We start from the raw sequence: 14,598 nt of genomic DNA, 5'->3' as shown, positions 1-14,598 counted from the left end.
CCCGGGTTGTTATTGGCAACCGACGCACTCGCCCGATCGGTATTGACGCGGCTAGCGCTGGGCTCCGCCTCTTTCTCGCCCCGGCTCCCCCGAAGAAATTGGCGACGCGCCGACACACAAAGGGGCAAGCCCACATTGACTTTAATTTCACTCTCGCCTCCGTCTCGGCGGCCTGATGGAAAAGCCGCCTTTTGGCGTCGGCGAAAAGACCAGCGTTGGTCTTCGGTCCCCCGGAGCTCGCCCCTCCTTCCGTCCGCCGGCGGCCGAGGGGCCGGGGCCTCCCGTCAGTAGAAGAAATAGACTGAGGACGCAGAGCACACGCCGCGACAATCGGACGAGGTCACGCGCCAAAAGCCGGTGGGGCGTCGCGTCCGGATTCGGCCGGAACGGGTCGCTCCCAAACGCATTTTCCGCCCGTCCGCTATCTTCCGCCTTATCCGGGGCGGGGTCGCGGGGCGCAATTCCCTCTGCCCGGCCGCTCGGTTCGGCCCCACCCCGGGGGAGGCGGGGGACACGGTCTCTCGGGCGTCCCCGGGGCGCTTTTGGGCTTTCCGGACCGGTCTAGCGTCAAAGTGGCAAAGTCGGCGAAGGGACACTCACAGAAGATGGCGGCAAACGAGATGACGCCCACCGCCGCCATGATGATCATCATCTGCAACGAAGACACAGGTCAAGCGTCAAAGGCGTCCGACCGCGACAAGAGGACGCCCGAGAGCCGGCAAGATAGTTGCCGGGCGCCGCCAAACCGGCGTCTTTCTCGATTCGCGAGCCGACGCGCAGCAGTCCAGATGTGAAAAAAAAAAACACGCGCGGCTCCGTGTCCCCGCCTGACGGACGGGGGAGGGGCACGCGCGAGATTACCAAGGGAAGCGGCGAGAGGGGGGCGTTTTGCCGTTATTTGCTGCCGGCGCGTCCCAGCTGTCCGCTTAATCCCTGCCATAATCCCCCGCTCGCCGCCCCCGAGCGCCGTCGCGCACGGCCGAGGCGGAGGTGGCGAAAGCGCCAGAAGAACGACCGCGTGAAAGCAGGGCCCAAAAAGTCCGTCGGCGGACCGCTCGGTAAAAACATTTCGACGGCCCAAAGAAGGAGGAGCGCGGCGCGCGGAAATGCGCCGAGGCCGCCTCTCGCCGCCTCTCGCCGCCTCTCGCCGCCTCTCGCCGCCTCTCGCCGCCTCTCGCCGCCTCTCGCCGCACACCTTGCAGTTCTTCCACCAGTACTTGTTCTTGAGCTTGGCGGCGCTGCTCTCAAACTGCGAGGCTCCGGCCTGCAGGGCGTCGGCGCGGTCGTCCAACTCGGACAGCTTCTGGTCGCGCTCCAGGACCTTGTCCACGTTCACGCGCATGATGTCCACCACCTGCGGACGCGGACGAGAGGACGTCGGCCGAGGCTCTCGGAGGACGCGGCGGCGGCGGCGGCCTTCGGCGAGCGCCCCCGACCTCGTCCACCTGCGCCTGCGTCTGCTGCAGCCGCCTGTTGCTGGTCAGGTTGGGGGCCGGGGGCCCCCCCTCGGAGTCGGGGGCTCCCGGGGCTCCCGCTGCGTCCTGGGTAGACCTGGGGGGCGCCACCAGCGCTCGTTTGTGGCCCCGGACGTCGCGCCAGACAAAACGCCGCGCGGTTTGACGTCGCGCTCCGCAACTTCGAGCGTTCCGTTTTCATCCCCGGCGACGGCCGAACGCACGAAAGGAATGTACTCACATCTCGGATGCGCGGCCGACGGATAATCCGGTCCGGGACAGAGCGCGAGCGGGGAGGCGGCGGCGGGGCTTTTATGGACACGCGAATCGGGGATGAGGCCAGGGGACGCATGCGCGATTGCGCGCCGTGGCCCGCGAACAAATAAATACGTCGACGAATCCATGAAACGTTGTCAAAGCCTCGTGTCACGTGACTTTAGTACTATTTGTCACTGAGCTCCCGGCGTCCCATTGAGCCGGTTTTCTCTGCCGCCACCTGCTGCCTCTCTTCCGACGTAGCAAGGATAGCACCCTTCTTGTTTTTTTTTTTGTACCCATCGTGAACAAGTTTGACCGCACGGACACGGGCACCTTACAACCCTGGAAAGCCGCAAAAATGCATCGTCCGTCCCTCATATGTGCACAGTTCCTTCCGCTCAGTCTACTCTGCAGTATCCTCGGAATTGAAGTCTACTCATGTATTATTGCTCATTATTACTGCCGTTATTGCTCTGTTGCTGTTTTCCTATCGGTTTTTGTTTTATTGCCTACCTTATTATTTGCTCAATAATGGGACGTATTCTGCTCCGGAGAGCGAACGGAATAAGAGTTTGATCGCGCGCTATTATGAATCTTGACTCGGATCTCGGGAGGCTACTTGCAAAGTCCGGTCCCAGTAAGTTGGAGGGGCCGGAAGAGACGCGGCAGAGAAGGTCCCCTAGAAATCTCCCGTCACAACCGTCGCCCCCCTCGCCGGGAAGCGTTGGCGAGCCGCTCCGCGTCGCCGTCGAGCCGCGGATCCCCGAATGTTTTTGGCCGTCCCGGGCGCAATGGTTCGGCGGTCGACGGTCGGGAACCTTGCGGCGGGAGCTCGGCCGACCCGGCGCGCGCTCGGACGACGGCGAGACGGGACGTGCCGTGGCCCTCCTTTGTCTTCTCGTGCAATCCGGCAGCCGCGCGTCTAAAAATAGCCGGCGATTGCACGCGGAAAGGGTTAGGGTTGCTCTTGCGCCACCTAGAGGCCGGCGCAGCTTCCTCTGGGGAGGGGAGGGGAGGGGAGGGGAGGGGCGGTGAGATGGACGGCGCCCGTTCCGAAACACGGGACAACACAATTAAAAATAAAACAAGTCACGTCGCCATGGCGACCAGTCCCGGGCTTGCCGACGTCACACGCGCGCCGAGCTCTCTACGCGGTCGACTTTGCGAGCAGTCCGCTCGCCCTCTGTTTTTTGGCCCCGTGGCGCTCGCCCCCGCGCATGCGCGCGCATCACCGCGCGGCGAGGAGAGAGCGGCGCGCGAGCGCTTCACGGCGGGGGAGGAGGCGGAAGGAGCGGCCAAGAGGAGGTGGCGGAGCGGGAAGATGGATGCGACTCCCGCCGCGCCTCACTAGGCAATCATGGGCTGCATTGGATCCAGAAGCATCAGTAAGCCGTGCCGCGCCGCGCCGCGCCACCGCCACGTGCCGTGACGTCAGCGCGCGCAAGGGGACGCCGGCACAAAGGTGCACCATGTCACGTGATGGCACCTCGCGCCCCCGTTCCCTACCTCTCTTGATGCGCGCGCGCTACCTTAGCGGCGTGCGCACGCGCCCGGGAACAGTCGGGCGGCCTTGCGACGTGCGCGCGCCAGAGAGAGTCACCGACGCCTCCGCACGCAAGCTAAGGTCATCGCAGAGAAAGCGCCGCTTCCCAAGCGGCCGCCGCCGCCTTTCATTTGTTCCTTTGTGCGGCTCGACGGGCTCGCGTCCCGAAAAGGCGACGTGTCATCATCACGCCCTGGGGCGCACGCCGCCGAATGGGGTCACGACCCTACGAGGCGGGTCACACGTCAAGGGGTTCGGTGCGTCGGAGGGCGGCGGCTGACAAAGTCCGTTTCCTCGTCGCGGTTTTTGCCCAAATCCGAGCCGCCTGCGCCATGGCGGCCGTCCCCGCCGCGCTCCTTTTTCCCATTCGTCCTCAGCGCGGTCACCTCGCCCGCGGAACCAGGCGGCTCGGGCTCACGTCCGACCCTGCGGCATCGCGCGCTCTCTTTGCGCTTGGGAAGGCCGGACGTCCTCCTTCCGGGATCGCCGCTCGTCGGAGGGAACGCGTCCGCCCACCGGCGGCGCCGACTAAAATAGGAAACTTGGGGTCGATGCCGGCGTCTCGCGTCCTTTGGCGACGTACGTCTGTGGCGAGTCCCGCACTCAGACGCCGTTCGCGTCCCTTACTTGTTATGCCTTTAAGTCACATCCCGCGTCCGCCCACTCGCGTCCCCTCGCCGCCGGCGCCCGGCTCCGGGCTCGTCTCCGGACTCCCGTCGCGGCCTCGAGTACGTGTTCAAGGCAGGGGCCCGAAGGAGGCGGCCTCGCGTCTCCCATCGGTCCGCAGACGCACGGGCGTGCAAGCTGGCGGAATGTTCGTCAGGGTGCGGAACGCCGGCCCCGTAGGTGCGGAACTCGGGTCCCGGAGGGCCGGTAGCCTGCGTGTTTCCGACCTTTCCCGAAGCGGCCCGGTGGAAACGACTGGCTTTTTAGCTAGCTGCGCGCAAGCTTAAGAATGACTGCGCTCATCTGAATGGGATGCGTTTGGAACTCCCGCACGCTCGCCGATTCTCTCACGCCTGCGCTTTAACCGAGCGCACCGTCCAGAGGTGGCGCTCCTCTACGGGCGAGCGTCGTGCCCGTTGACTTCTTCGCCTTTATTTTGGACCGACGCCAGACCGGCAAAGTCATTTTCTTCTCTTCTTCCCTGCGCGCCTCAAGCGGCCGATGCGGCGCCGGCACGGAAGGACGGAAATCAGGTAAAAGGTCGCGCCCGCTTCGCGCCGGCTCGCCTTTGACCCTTGCCTCCTCCCCGCCAGCACGGGCGCGCCGACTTTTCCTGGGAAGGGATCAATGTGAGTTTCGGTGCGTCCCCGACGTCTCTCGAGGCGGCAGGCGACGGGGCTTCGTCGGACGTCGCCCGCTCGAGCTCCGCGAGAGCAAAGCCGGCCGGCGGCCGCGCGCCGGCTTTCTTGGCGTTAGCCTTAGCGCTTGCCGGCGAGCGTTGCAGCCCTCATCCTGTTTGTGTGCGGCGGCGGCGGCGGCAGCTGTCGGCGGAGGACACCGCGTCCATCCTGCCGCGCCTCGAGAGGAAGTCTGCCAACTCCTACGCCATCGGCGCCCTGGCCAAGTCGTCTCTGACAGGTGCGTGTCGGCGGGTAAGCCCCCCGCCCGAGGGGCCGCCCTTTGGGCTTTGGGTTTTCGCTTGCGCCTCGGGTCGGCGGGCGAGCGGCTCTTTTGCAACGCGGAAGGGTGGCCAGCGAGTATCACTCGCTCACGGTCGGGCCCTTTTTACGGAGGGATTTGCGACCGAGCCCAACGGACGCCGACGGCGCGCGTCGCCTCCGTCCCGAAGCTCGTCGTGCGCCGATTTTTTCGGCTTCGGGCAGACTTGAGGTTTTTGCTCGCGTGCGGCCCTCCCTTTCGACATTTTCGCCATGCGGGTCGGCAGGCGTGACGCGCTCCGTGAAGGACAAGGTGACCAAGCCCACCGCCATGGCGCAGGGGCGCGTGGCCCACATGATCGAGTGGCAGAGCCGGGCCAAGCCCGGGGCCGACCCCCGGCGCCGGGAGAACGACGCCTACGCCGAGCTGAGCGACGGCGAGAAGGAGGCGCGCTTCGCCGCCGGCATCGTGCGCCAGCTGGCCATCTCCGAGGCGACGCTCTACGGCCGGAGCGACGGCGAGCCGGACCGGACGGGAGCGGGGGAGCGCCGCGACGACCCGGGTAGGCAAAATTCAATCCGTAGCCCACCCGGCCCAAAGCCCCCGGAAAAGGGGGGCCTCGCGGAATTCGGTCCCCGTCGCGCGGGATGGATCTGCTTCATACTGACGATATGTCGTCTGGGCCTTTGTTAGGATAGGACGGCGCTTTGTTGATATGTCGCATTTAAAAATCGCGCCCCGTTTCTGCGTGTGCGTGGCCCCGCGCAGACGAGTGGGGCCTGTGCCGCCTGTCCCCCGTGGACGCCTGGGAGCCGATGGGCGGCCGGCCCTCCGGCGCGGCCTCGCCGGCCGCCGGCTCCTACGTCTTTGCGGCGGGCGGGACGCCGGCCAAAGGCTACGAGTCGACGCTGGCCGCCTTCCTCCAGCTTCAGCAGCTTCAGCAGCTGCAGCAGCTGCAGCAATACCAGCAGCTGCTGCACCGCCAGCAGCAGCAGCAGCAGCAGCAGCAGCAGCAGCAGGTGGCGCCGTCGCCGCCAAGCGCCCCCTCGGCTGGCCGGCGCCTTGGCTGGACCGCTCGCTCTCGTCCCGTGTCCGCAGGCGGCGCATAGCGCCTCGGCTTCCCCGCGGGCCGCGCCCAACGGCGCCGTCCGCGGCCCGGGGCCGGCCGACCCGTGGGACGAACCCCCGCTGAGCGCGTGGCCCCCGCGGGCGGAGTCGGCGGCGCGGCCGAGCGGGCCCGGGGACCGCGCCCGGGAGGAGGGGGTGAGTCGCTTATCCGGATGCGCCGACCGGCCGCTTTCCCGGCCATTTGCTCCCCCGCCTTTCTCCCGGCAGGCGGCGGAGGTGACGCCCGAGCCGCGCCCTCCGACCCCGTCCCCGCCGCCGGACGCCCGTCCGCCGGAGGTGAAGGACGACGACCCGGACGAAGGCGGCGGCGCCGAGACGCGAGTCCGATCGCCCGTCCCGGAATTATCGGCGGACTAATGAGGGGGGCGGAATCGTACGCGACATGTTTCCAGGGACCGGCGGGCAGCGAGCGGGGCAATCCCGATTTCTCCCGTCCCCAACATTACTTTTCATAATAAACGGGAAGCCGCCAAGATGGGGTGTCCTAGCTAGGGAGGACGGAGCGGCACGTCGACCGGCCTTTCGGCTGTCGGCTTTGAGCGGGACCCGCGGGGCGCGCCTACGTCCCGGCGAAGCGAAAGTCAGACCTCCAAAATAAAAGCTCCCGCAACGCCATCCGATCGCGACGAAGAACGACGCCCCCACGGCGCCTCGCTTTTCATTTGAAGGCAGGACCCAGAGTTCGTCGGCCGGCCGGGGACAAAACGAGTCAAGGGCCAAAAGCGTTCGGCGCAGAAAAGAGCCCACTCATCCGCGGGCTCGAGGACGAGTGTCACGCGTTCCCAAAGCGCGTTTGGGCCCACGCGGGATCCGCGGCCTCGGCGGAGAAAGGGAGCGTTTGCGGCCGCCGGCGAGGTCGCGCTGGGGCGGAGCGGCGCCGCCGGATTCCACCTGCGGGCGTGCCGCGGCGGGGCGGGGCCAAGTCCAATAGAGCCGAGCCCGCCGCGGGGCTCGCGCAGGCACGCAAATTGGGGCGGAAGCGTTCGCGCGCGGAGGTAACGCGGCGTGACGTGACGTGGCGTGGCTTGACGTGACGTGACGTGCGTGACGCGGCGCGACGGACGGCGAGCGCTCGTGGAGCTATAGGCGACCGGAGCGGCCGTTTTCTCGTTTGGGGTCTCGCTTGAGCCGACGGCCCCTCGCCGTCGGGGCGACTTCACCTTTAAAGGTAGGCCAAGGAAAACAAAACAAACGAGCTGCACGGCGACTTCCCGCCGCGCCGGCTGAAGTGCGGGGCCTCTTGCTCAGGCCGGGAGCGGGCGGGCGGGCGAGCCGAGCCGAGCCGAGCCGAGCCGAGCCGAGCCGAGCCGAGCCGGAGCGCTTCCGGAAGGGCCGGCGGGCCTTAGCCGCGACCCCGTCCCGAGGACCGCGCCCCGAGGACCGTCCGCGTGTCCCGCCGCAGCATGGCGAGCAACGCCACCGCAGCCAACAGCACCTGCGCGCCCGCCGACAACCTGTGCAGTAAGAACGCCCTCTCCTGTCTCCCCACCCCTGCCTTCCGAGCCGTCCCCCCCCCCCCCAAATCGTTGGCGACACGAGCGCGGTGACTCTCGGGATGAGTCACGTTCTTCCAGCACATCAAGTGCAGCCGGGCGCACCTCCCGTCTGTGAACGTCCCAAATCCAAGGCGTCTCCTCGCCACAGGGGGGCGCCCCCGGCGCTTTTTCTCACGCTTTGTTTTATCGGCCAGCCGTGACGACGTATCGGCTGGACGCCATCGCGGTGCCGACCGCGCTCCTGCTGCTCAGCGCGCTCACCCTGCTCGTCATGTTCCTTTCGGCCTACCGCCGGCGGGACGGCGGCGCGCGCCGGCGCCGCCTGCGGGGCATCGACGGTGAGGACGGGCGCGCCCGGTCCCGACGCGGCCCAAAGCCGACGTGTTTTTGCCTCCAGCGCCCCCGGGCCTGGACCCCATGGAGCACGAAGAGGTGCCCATGGCCGTGCGCGCGCCCGCCGCCGTTGGGCGCCCGGGCCGCTTGGAGCGGGTGAGCCCGCTGATCCCGACCGGGCTGCCCGCGGCCGACGACGCCTTCCGACTGTACCGGGCGCGGATGGACGGCCGGGCGGTGGTGCTGAGGGCGCTCAAAGGTGGGAGCCCCGAAACCGAGGGAGCGCCGCCGGTCCCCCCCTTGACGCCCGTTTCAAAGCGACCGGCCGGCGGCGTCCCAAGGCGCCGGCCCTCGGCCCCTTCGTCGACGCGCCCCACCCAAAGCGGCTCCTCCGCAGACTCGGCCGACGAGGAGGAGCGGCGGCGCTTCTCGGCTTTCGCCTCCTTCGCGGCGGGCTTGGGGCCGCACCCTAACCTGCCGGCCGTGCTGGCGGCGGCGCCGGGCCTGATGGTGATGGAGGAGCTGCGACACGGCGACCTGCTGGGCTTCCTGTGGAGATGCAGGCCACCGACCCGTGCGGTACGTCGCCTCCGGGGGGGGGGGGGGGGGGGGGGGGGCGAGAGGACCGCGCTCGTAACCCGTTGCGGTCCGCCAGGACGCGCCGGCTTGCCGGCTGACGGAGAAGAGGCTCTTCGGCATGGCGGCGCAAGTGGCCTCGGCTCTGGTGGGTCCCGCGGGGAATCCCAACGCGTCGGGGAAGTCTTCGCCCGGGGGACTTGGCGTTTCAGGAAATTCCTACATCCGCGCTTTTCTTCCAGGAAATTCCTACATCCGCGCTTTTCTTCCTCCGCCCTATCGGGGAACCGTTTCTTGCATTCCATCCAAAATTTAATCTGATTCCTTATTAGATCAAAATTTCCGACCCTTCCTCAAAAATGGTCTTTTATGGGCGATCGGGTATTCCGGGAGACTTCGATTTTCTTTTTTTTCCATCGTTGCCCGGTGAAGTTGTAAACTCGGACGAGTGGATGGATTACCCCCTCGATTCTTGGCGTTTTTTTTCGGGCCGTAAGCCGCACCCAATTAGAAGGCGCGCAGACAACAATCGGACGGAAAATGTGCTTGCGGCGTAAAGGTCGCCGCTGCGGACGGTGACTTTTGGCTTTCGGCGCAGGAGTACCTGCACGGTCGGCGCTGCGTCCACGGCAACGTGTGCGCGCGCAGCGTCCTGGTGGGCGGCGACCTGACGGCCAAGCTGTGGGGCCTGGGCGGCGCCGGCCGCCGGACGGCGCCCGGCCGGCCCGCCCAGCTGAAGAAGTGGCGGGCGCCCGAAGTGCTGGCCGGCGGAGACCCGAGCCCCGCCGCCGACGCGTGAGCGCCGCCGCCGACGCGTGAACCCCGCGCGCGCGCCTCGCCGCGTCCGGGCCGAGCGGCTGAAGCGCGCCTTTTGCTTTAGGTGGTCCTTCGGCCTCCTGCTCTACGAGATGATCACCTTGGGTAAGCAAACTGCTCCCGGCCGTTGGAAAGGAAAAAGGCGCGAGCCTTAAAAAAGCAGCGACGCTCGCCTCTTGTGCCCCCACTCCCCAAAGTTGGCGCGGTTGCGACGTCGTGAGACCTCTTTGGAGGAGCGATATCGATGAGCGTGACGCTTTTAGAGCAGAGGTGTCGGCCTAAACCGCATTTTGTCAAGGCTTTTTGAAAGGTTTTCAAATGGTCGGCGGCGCGACGAAACGAGCAACTTGTACAGACAACTTTAACGGGCAGCGGCTCAAGCCGTACGGGGACGGGAGGCTCGGCACTCGGGAAGGCGGGAGCGACCCGCGGCCTCGCGTTTGATGAGTTCAAAGATTTCAAGCGTTTGCGCGCGAGCCCGCGCTCACGAGGCTGCGGTCCGCGCAGGCGAGCCGCCGTTTGCCCGGGTGCCGGCGGACCGGCTCCTGCCGCGCCTCCAGGGAGAAGAGCGGCTGCCCCCGCGCCCGCCCGGCTGCTCCGACGCCCTGTGAGTACCGCCGCGCCCGCGAGGCGTCGGCCAGATGCTAAGGCGCACGCACCCCCGATGCGCCCGCAGCTCTTCCGTCATGCGGTCGTGCTGTCGGCGGAGCCCGCGGCGCCGCCTCACCGCCGCCGCGCTGACCCGGAGGCTCCGCGCCGGAGAGGAGGGGGCCGACGGGCGCGCGCCGATCCGGGCCGCCGGACCGCCGGACTTGGAGCGCTACCTGCGGCAGGCGGGCTACGGAGAGGCCCGCCACTACGCGCTGCTCTGACGGGGACGGCGGCGGGGACTTTGTGAGCGCAAAACGGCCAGGTCTGGGCTAGTGAAGGGAGGCGCGCTTGGCACGGCCAAGACCCGGACCGCGCTAAGACGCGGCGAGTCACGGGAAATAGGAAAGGGGGGCCGGCATTTTGTGCATTTGGGGCCAATCGGCGACGGACCGCAACGGACCGGGCTTTTTCCGGCGTTGTTGCCACGCCGAAGAGGAAAGATTTGCCCTGTTCTGGAGCTTTGTTTGCCTCTGATAAGCTAACGGCATAAATGAATAGCAAACGCTCTTTGTGCACTCTGTTCATCTCCTCACACGTTCCCTCGGACAAACAAGCGTCACGGAAGACTCGTCGGCCCGCCCGCTAGTGTCGATGAGGCTTCGAGGAGCGCCAATGCGAAATCAAAAAGCGCTTTTTTTTGTCAGCTTTATTGAATGTCGACCCGACCCGCGTTCCTTCGAATAAGCAGTTTGCTTATCGGCGAGCCGCCGAGAGCTGTGGCGCTAACGCGCAAGTCGGAACGTCGGGAAACAACGGCGGCGTTCAAAAGGCAGACAAAAGAAAAGGCGATTACAGAGAAGCACCGATCCCACGGATAAACTAGAACGACCGGTCTTATCGAGGCGAGGAAAGAAAGCACGACTCGGGCACAAGTCCACGTGACTCCACTGAGACCACAAAGTACACGAGAAATACCGAACACGGCGTAAGAAAAGTGGTTTGGGCGTGCGCGCGTGCGTAAAAGCAAAGGAGCGAAGGAAGGCTTTCCAGAAGACGGACGGCAGGGATGGCGGGACGCGGGACGCGGAGCCGCTCCGTTTCGAGGCTCCGTTTCGAGGCTCCGTTTCGAGGCTCCGTTTCGAGGCTCCGTTTCGAGGCTCCGTTTCGAGGCTCCGAACGGGCTCAGACGGGCGTGGTCTTCCTGTTGAGCGTGTCCGAGTTGACGTCGCGCTCCCTCTTGGCCGTCAGCCGCTCCAGCGTGCCCGCGTTGGCCCTGTCGCGCTCGCCGGGCGCCGCGCCGTCGGGCGGGCTGGCGTTCTGGCCGGCGGCCGCCACGTTGGACTTGGGCCGCGACGGGAGCGTGCCGGCGGCCGGGGCGCCGTCGCCGTCCTTGGGGAAGTAGTCGCGCAGCTGGTAGAGCGCGGCCCGGTCGGCCGTGCCGTAGAGCGGGGGGGCGGCGCCGTCCCTGGACAGGGTGTACAGGGAGATGTCGGCGGCGGCGTGGCGGGGCGTGGGCAGGGTGGCCACGGAGAAGGGCGGCGCGGAGGGCGGCAGGCTGAAGCTCTGGGACCCGACGGGCGAGGCCTCCGGCGACCCGGCCGGGCGGCTGGAGCGCGAGCTGGAGCGGGAGCGGGAGGGGCGGCGGCGCGGCCGGTAGCTGGGCAGGCGCAGCACGCCGTGCGCGCCGCTCTTGAAGAGGCGGGCGCGAGAGCGGCAGCGCAGCTCCCGGTTCTTCTCGATGTAGATGTTGACGGCCAGCACGCCCACCATCTCGGCCAGGATGAAGGACAGGCCGCCGAAGTAGAAGGACCAGCCGTACGAGTAGTGCCACTTCTTGTCCTCGTCCTTCTTGGGCGAGAGGTCGCTGAGCGCCGCCGAGATGTACACGATCACGCCGATGATGTTGCTCAGGCCTGCGGCGGAGGAGACGGACGGCGCGACTCGGCAAAAAAGGCGAGGCCTCGTCCGCCCGCCGCCACTCGGCGAAAAGGCGAGGCCTCGTCCGCCCGCCGCCACTCGGCGAAAAGGCGAGGCCTCGTCCGCCCGCCGCCACTCGGCGAAAAGGCGAGGCCTCGTCCGCCCGCCGCCACTCGGCGAAAAGGCGAGGCCTCGTCCGCCCGCCGCCACTCGGCGAAAAGGCGAGGCCTCGTCCGCCCGCCGCGCGGTCGGCCCCTTTATCCCGATTAGAGCGGAAGGAGCTTTCTTCTGACCTGCCGCCACGAAGAGGATGCCTCCTCCCAGGACGCCGTTGCGTTTGCCTTTGGAGAAGCCGCTGGTGGCCACGCAGACGGCGCCCAGCAGCAGCAGCGCCGCGCTCAAGATGGGGAACAGGCTGGACGCGCGCACCACACCTGCGCGCACACAAAGGGCCGTGGGGCGCCCGGCTTTCCTTTCGCGTCGGCGCCTCACTCACGCAGCAGGTACTCGGCGGCGTCCTGGTCGTAGTCGGCCTCGTCCGGGAAATGGTTGATCTGCGAGCACGCGCCCCGCTTGGAGCCTGCCGGGAAGGAGGGGGGACGCCTTTGGGGGACGCGCGCTCGCCCCTCGGGAGAGTCCGAGCAAAAGGCGACGGCCGGGCGCCCCGTTGAAGTCGGCTCCCTCCGTAAGGCAAAGGCGGGCGGCAAAGGCGGGCGGCAAAGGCGGGCGGCAAAGGCGGGCGGCAAAGGCGGGCGGCCCTCGCGACCGGCCCTCGCGACCGACTTACCCTCGAGGCAGCAGATCCTCCAGAGGCCCGAGTGCGTGAGGGCGCCGGGGTCCTTCTTGTCTTTGGCGCCGTCGTCCTGCGCCGCCGAGGCCGCCGAGTTCGCCGAGGCCGCCGAGGCGTTGGCGGTGCCGTTGCAGATGAAGGCGCGCGCGTAGAGCCAGTAGTCGGTGCCGATGGCCACCGTCATCAGGGCGAAGGCGGCGAAGGCGCCCATGCTGGTCAGCAGCACTTGGATGCCGCGCTCGCACCACGCCAACGCCGGCCGCCCCGCCGCGGCCTCTGCGGACGCCGGCCCGGGACAAAGGCGCGCTTTCCAGCCGCTGGGGCGGGCCAGAAAAGACGGCGGCGAGCGGGCGCGCGCGCGCGCGCGGTACCCTCGGGCGGATTCCTGCCTTTGGCCTCCATGGCGTGGGGTCGCGGCCGCGTTCCTTCAGCGCTTCATGCCGCCGGCCCGTCCTCGGCGCGCGCGCTCCCGGCCGGGCCCCAAACGCCGAGCCGCAAAGGTGAGGGGCGGCGAGGGGACTTCCGAAGGGAGCGAGCCGGCTTCCTTTGCCTGCGCCTGTCGGAAAGGCGGCGGCGGCGATGGGAGCGGGCCGGTGGGCTGGCGGGCGAAAGGGAACGAGCGAGCGAGCGAGCGAGCGAGCGAGCGAGCGAGCGAGCGAGCGGTCGCTCTGCCATCGCCATGGCAACTGAGGATCGCACAGTCTTCTGCGGAGAGGCTGATAAGAGCGTCGTGCGTGCGCACGCTCCACCGGAGCTTTGGCGGCCGCCTCCATTTTTCCCACATCGGCAGCATACAAAGACGGCATCGCGCGGGCGCGCCTTTAAGTCATGTGATCAGTCCGGTGAAAAAGCGTCAGCCGGCCTGGCCTCGGCAAACGCCCGAGTTACGGCGGGCAAAAGTTGCCAGCGCGGCGTTTGGAGGGCTTCGGTGATGGCCGAGCGATTTCAGCTGTTGTTCGGGTCAGGCGGGACCCAAGGCCGCTTCGCTCGGGTCTGCGCCCCGCCGCGGAGTCTGCCGAGACGCGCGCGCGCAACCCGACCGCCACAGGTCAGGGCCGGCTCCGGCGTCGACTTCTTCTCCGACCCTTCTTTTTCGGGGGCGGTTTCCGACGGGGATCTGATCCGGCACTGACGCGGTCCGGGCCCGAATCGCTTTTGATTTCCGCTTCACTTCCCGTACGGCGGCGTCTTTCGGGACGGCGGAAACGTACGAGTGCCGGGACGCGGTGGCGCGGGCGACCCCCCGTTAGTTTTCCGGGAAGAATCCCTCGTCCCGCACGTGACGGCGGAGCCGAGTACCCGCGTGCGGCCTTTTCCCGCCGGGCCGGTCTCGGCGTCGGCGATGACTCGCGGTCCGTCTGACATTTGGCGCCGGTCCTCCCGCACCAAAGGGTCAAAGCGGCGTCGACGCCTGTTTGCGAGGGCCGGGATTCGCTTTGGGGTGGGTTCGCTGGGAACTGCCTTCGGCTTGACGTTAGGGGAAGGCGGGCGCAGGATGACGACGGTGACCATTTTGAGCCTCGGGGTTAGCCGTCGCTCGTCACGCAACGCGCGCGCGTGCGCGACGGCTCGCGGCTCCTTACGAGTATGTGCAGTGCTAGCAAAGAGTTCACGCTACGTCGCGGTCCGGAGTATCGTTGCTAGCGACACATCTAAGAAGGACGCCTTGACTTGGACGGGGACGTGAGAGAGGAACAGCACAGAGACGTCCGGCCGACCCCTCTGGCGTATCGCTCGCTCCATCAGCAGGTAGGCCGCCGCCGCCGCCCCGCCGCGCACGTGCGTCCGCCGCCCGGCGACGGCGCAGACAATGGAGGAGGCGCACTTTTGCTCACAAGCTCAAAGTCGGAAGCCCGCTATGACCCCCCTCTCCTCCCCCCCTCCCCTCCCGCCCTCTATGTGCGATCGTGACACGGCGCCATGGCAACAAGCGCAGTCGAAGCGCGCCCGCCCACCCGCTAATCCCATTCTGTGCGGCTTCTGGAGGCGTGAGGAGAAAATAAGGCTGACATTTGAGGAGGAAAGCTCGAAAGGAGGGAGGGAGGCGCAAAGAAAGAGCGAGCAAAGCCCGCCCGTGGGCGCAGGGCGACA

At 67.5% G+C, this 14,598-nt stretch overlaps 4 protein-coding genes across 12 annotated transcripts; 2 read left to right on the top strand and 2 right to left on the bottom strand.

The window, feature by feature from the left end:
• Window positions 1-113: 113 nt before the first annotated feature.
• On the bottom strand, window positions 114-2,653 carry LOC148405910 (vesicle-associated membrane protein 2-like). Of its 3 annotated transcripts, XM_088405717.1 has the most exons (5): window positions 1,696-2,419; window positions 1,437-1,551; window positions 1,196-1,354; window positions 601-652; window positions 114-301 (listed from the first exon to the last, which is right to left on the bottom strand). In XM_088405717.1, coding segments are annotated over exons 1-5 (345 nt in total). In that variant the 5' UTR covers window positions 1,698-2,419; the 3' UTR covers window positions 114-284. The 3 variants fall into 3 exon arrangements, with proteins under 3 accessions (XP_088261843.1, XP_088261842.1, XP_088261841.1); XM_088405716.1 differs by lacking the exon at window positions 1,696-2,419 and adding an exon at window positions 2,531-2,653 and having other exon boundaries at window positions 114-652; XM_088405715.1 differs by having other exon boundaries at window positions 114-652; window positions 1,696-2,454.
• A 94-nt stretch (window positions 2,654-2,747) lies between these two features.
• On the top strand, window positions 2,748-6,461 carry LOC148405909 (uncharacterized). Of its 5 annotated transcripts, none has more exons than XM_088405704.1 (8): window positions 2,748-3,097; window positions 4,417-4,454; window positions 4,515-4,560; window positions 4,743-4,853; window positions 5,147-5,422; window positions 5,629-5,879; window positions 5,959-6,123; window positions 6,196-6,461. In XM_088405704.1, the coding sequence occupies exons 1-8, from the start codon at window positions 3,070-3,072 to the stop codon at window positions 6,343-6,345; spliced, it is 1,065 nt and encodes a 354-aa protein (XP_088261830.1). In that variant the 5' UTR covers window positions 2,748-3,069; the 3' UTR covers window positions 6,346-6,461. The 5 variants fall into 5 exon arrangements, with proteins under 5 accessions (XP_088261830.1, XP_088261828.1, XP_088261831.1 ...); XM_088405705.1 differs by having other exon boundaries at window positions 2,755-3,097; window positions 4,515-4,550; window positions 4,743-4,839; XM_088405703.1 differs by having other exon boundaries at window positions 3,032-3,174; window positions 4,515-4,550.
• A 156-nt stretch (window positions 6,462-6,617) lies between these two features.
• Window positions 6,618-10,366, top strand: LOC148405908 (tyrosine-protein kinase STYK1-like). The gene is made up of 10 exons (XM_088405706.1): window positions 6,618-7,156; window positions 7,237-7,449; window positions 7,679-7,822; window positions 7,882-8,076; window positions 8,215-8,396; window positions 8,473-8,541; window positions 8,992-9,188; window positions 9,274-9,314; window positions 9,717-9,816; window positions 9,886-10,366. Exons 2-10 carry the CDS (start codon window positions 7,392-7,394, stop codon window positions 10,079-10,081), a joined length of 1,182 nt encoding a protein of 393 aa, XP_088261832.1. The 5' UTR covers window positions 6,618-7,156; window positions 7,237-7,391; the 3' UTR covers window positions 10,082-10,366.
• Window positions 10,367-10,474: 108 nt separating this feature from the next.
• On the bottom strand, window positions 10,475-14,365 carry LOC148405907 (voltage-dependent calcium channel gamma-4 subunit-like). 3 transcript variants are annotated; one of them, XM_088405695.1, is made up of 5 exons: window positions 12,879-14,364; window positions 12,505-12,783; window positions 12,214-12,297; window positions 12,011-12,151; window positions 10,476-11,713 (listed from the first exon to the last, which is right to left on the bottom strand). In XM_088405695.1, exons 1-5 carry the CDS (start codon window positions 12,907-12,909, stop codon window positions 10,983-10,985), a joined length of 1,266 nt encoding a protein of 421 aa, XP_088261821.1. In that variant the 5' UTR covers window positions 12,910-14,364; the 3' UTR covers window positions 10,476-10,982. The 3 variants fall into 3 exon arrangements, with proteins under 3 accessions (XP_088261819.1, XP_088261820.1, XP_088261821.1); XM_088405693.1 differs by having other exon boundaries at window positions 10,475-11,713; window positions 12,214-12,783; window positions 12,879-14,365; XM_088405694.1 differs by having other exon boundaries at window positions 10,475-11,713; window positions 12,214-12,783; window positions 12,897-14,365.
• Window positions 14,366-14,598: the final 233 nt, after the last annotated feature.

Source organism: Hippichthys cyanospilos, chromosome 21 (genome assembly GCF_059441005.1).
Source record: "Hippichthys cyanospilos isolate Australia breed blue-spotted pipefish chromosome 21, RoL_Hcya_1.0, whole genome shotgun sequence".
In the NCBI taxonomy this organism is placed as follows: Eukaryota; Metazoa; Chordata; class Actinopteri; order Syngnathiformes; family Syngnathidae; genus Hippichthys; species Hippichthys cyanospilos.
This window is presented reverse-complemented; position numbering and strand designations above follow the sequence as displayed.

What these genes read in the sequence shown, in the direction of transcription:
- LOC148405910 (XM_088405715.1), bottom strand. An exon ending in CGCAGGCGCAGGTGGACGAG is followed by an intron (nt 1,355 to 1,436) that starts GTCGGGGGCGCT and finishes CCGCGTCCGCAG; the next exon opens with GTGGTGGACATCATGCGCGT. An exon ending in ACTGGTGGAAGAACTGCAAG is followed by an intron (nt 653 to 1,195) that starts GTGTGCGGCGAG and finishes TCTTCGTTGCAG; the next exon opens with ATGATGATCATCATGGCGGC.
- LOC148405909 (XM_088405701.1), top strand. Translation starts at nt 3,038, where the DNA reads ATGCGACTCCCGCCGCGCCTCACTAGGCAATCATGGGCTGCATTGGAT. An exon ending in AGCAGCAGCAGCAGCAGCAG is followed by an intron (nt 5,880 to 5,958) that starts GTGGCGCCGTCG and finishes CCGTGTCCGCAG; the next exon opens with GCGGCGCATAGCGCCTCGGC. An exon ending in ACCGCGCCCGGGAGGAGGGG is followed by an intron (nt 6,124 to 6,195) that starts GTGAGTCGCTTA and finishes TTCTCCCGGCAG; the next exon opens with GCGGCGGAGGTGACGCCCGA.
- LOC148405908 (XM_088405706.1), top strand. Translation starts at nt 7,392, where the DNA reads ATGGCGAGCAACGCCACCGCAGCCAACAGCACCTGCGCGCCCGCCGAC. An exon ending in GGTGCTGAGGGCGCTCAAAG is followed by an intron (nt 8,077 to 8,214) that starts GTGGGAGCCCCG and finishes GCTCCTCCGCAG; the next exon opens with ACTCGGCCGACGAGGAGGAG. An exon ending in CCCGGCTGCTCCGACGCCCT is followed by an intron (nt 9,817 to 9,885) that starts GTGAGTACCGCC and finishes ATGCGCCCGCAG; the next exon opens with CTCTTCCGTCATGCGGTCGT.
- LOC148405907 (XM_088405693.1), bottom strand. Translation starts at nt 12,909, where the DNA reads ATGGAGGCCAAAGGCAGGAATCCGCCCGAGG. An exon ending in AGGCAGGAATCCGCCCGAGG is followed by an intron (nt 12,784 to 12,878) that starts GTACCGCGCGCG and finishes CGGCGTCCGCAG; the next exon opens with AGGCCGCGGCGGGGCGGCCG. An exon ending in CATCCTCTTCGTGGCGGCAG is followed by an intron (nt 11,714 to 12,010) that starts GTCAGAAGAAAG and finishes CCTCCGCCGCAG; the next exon opens with GCCTGAGCAACATCATCGGC.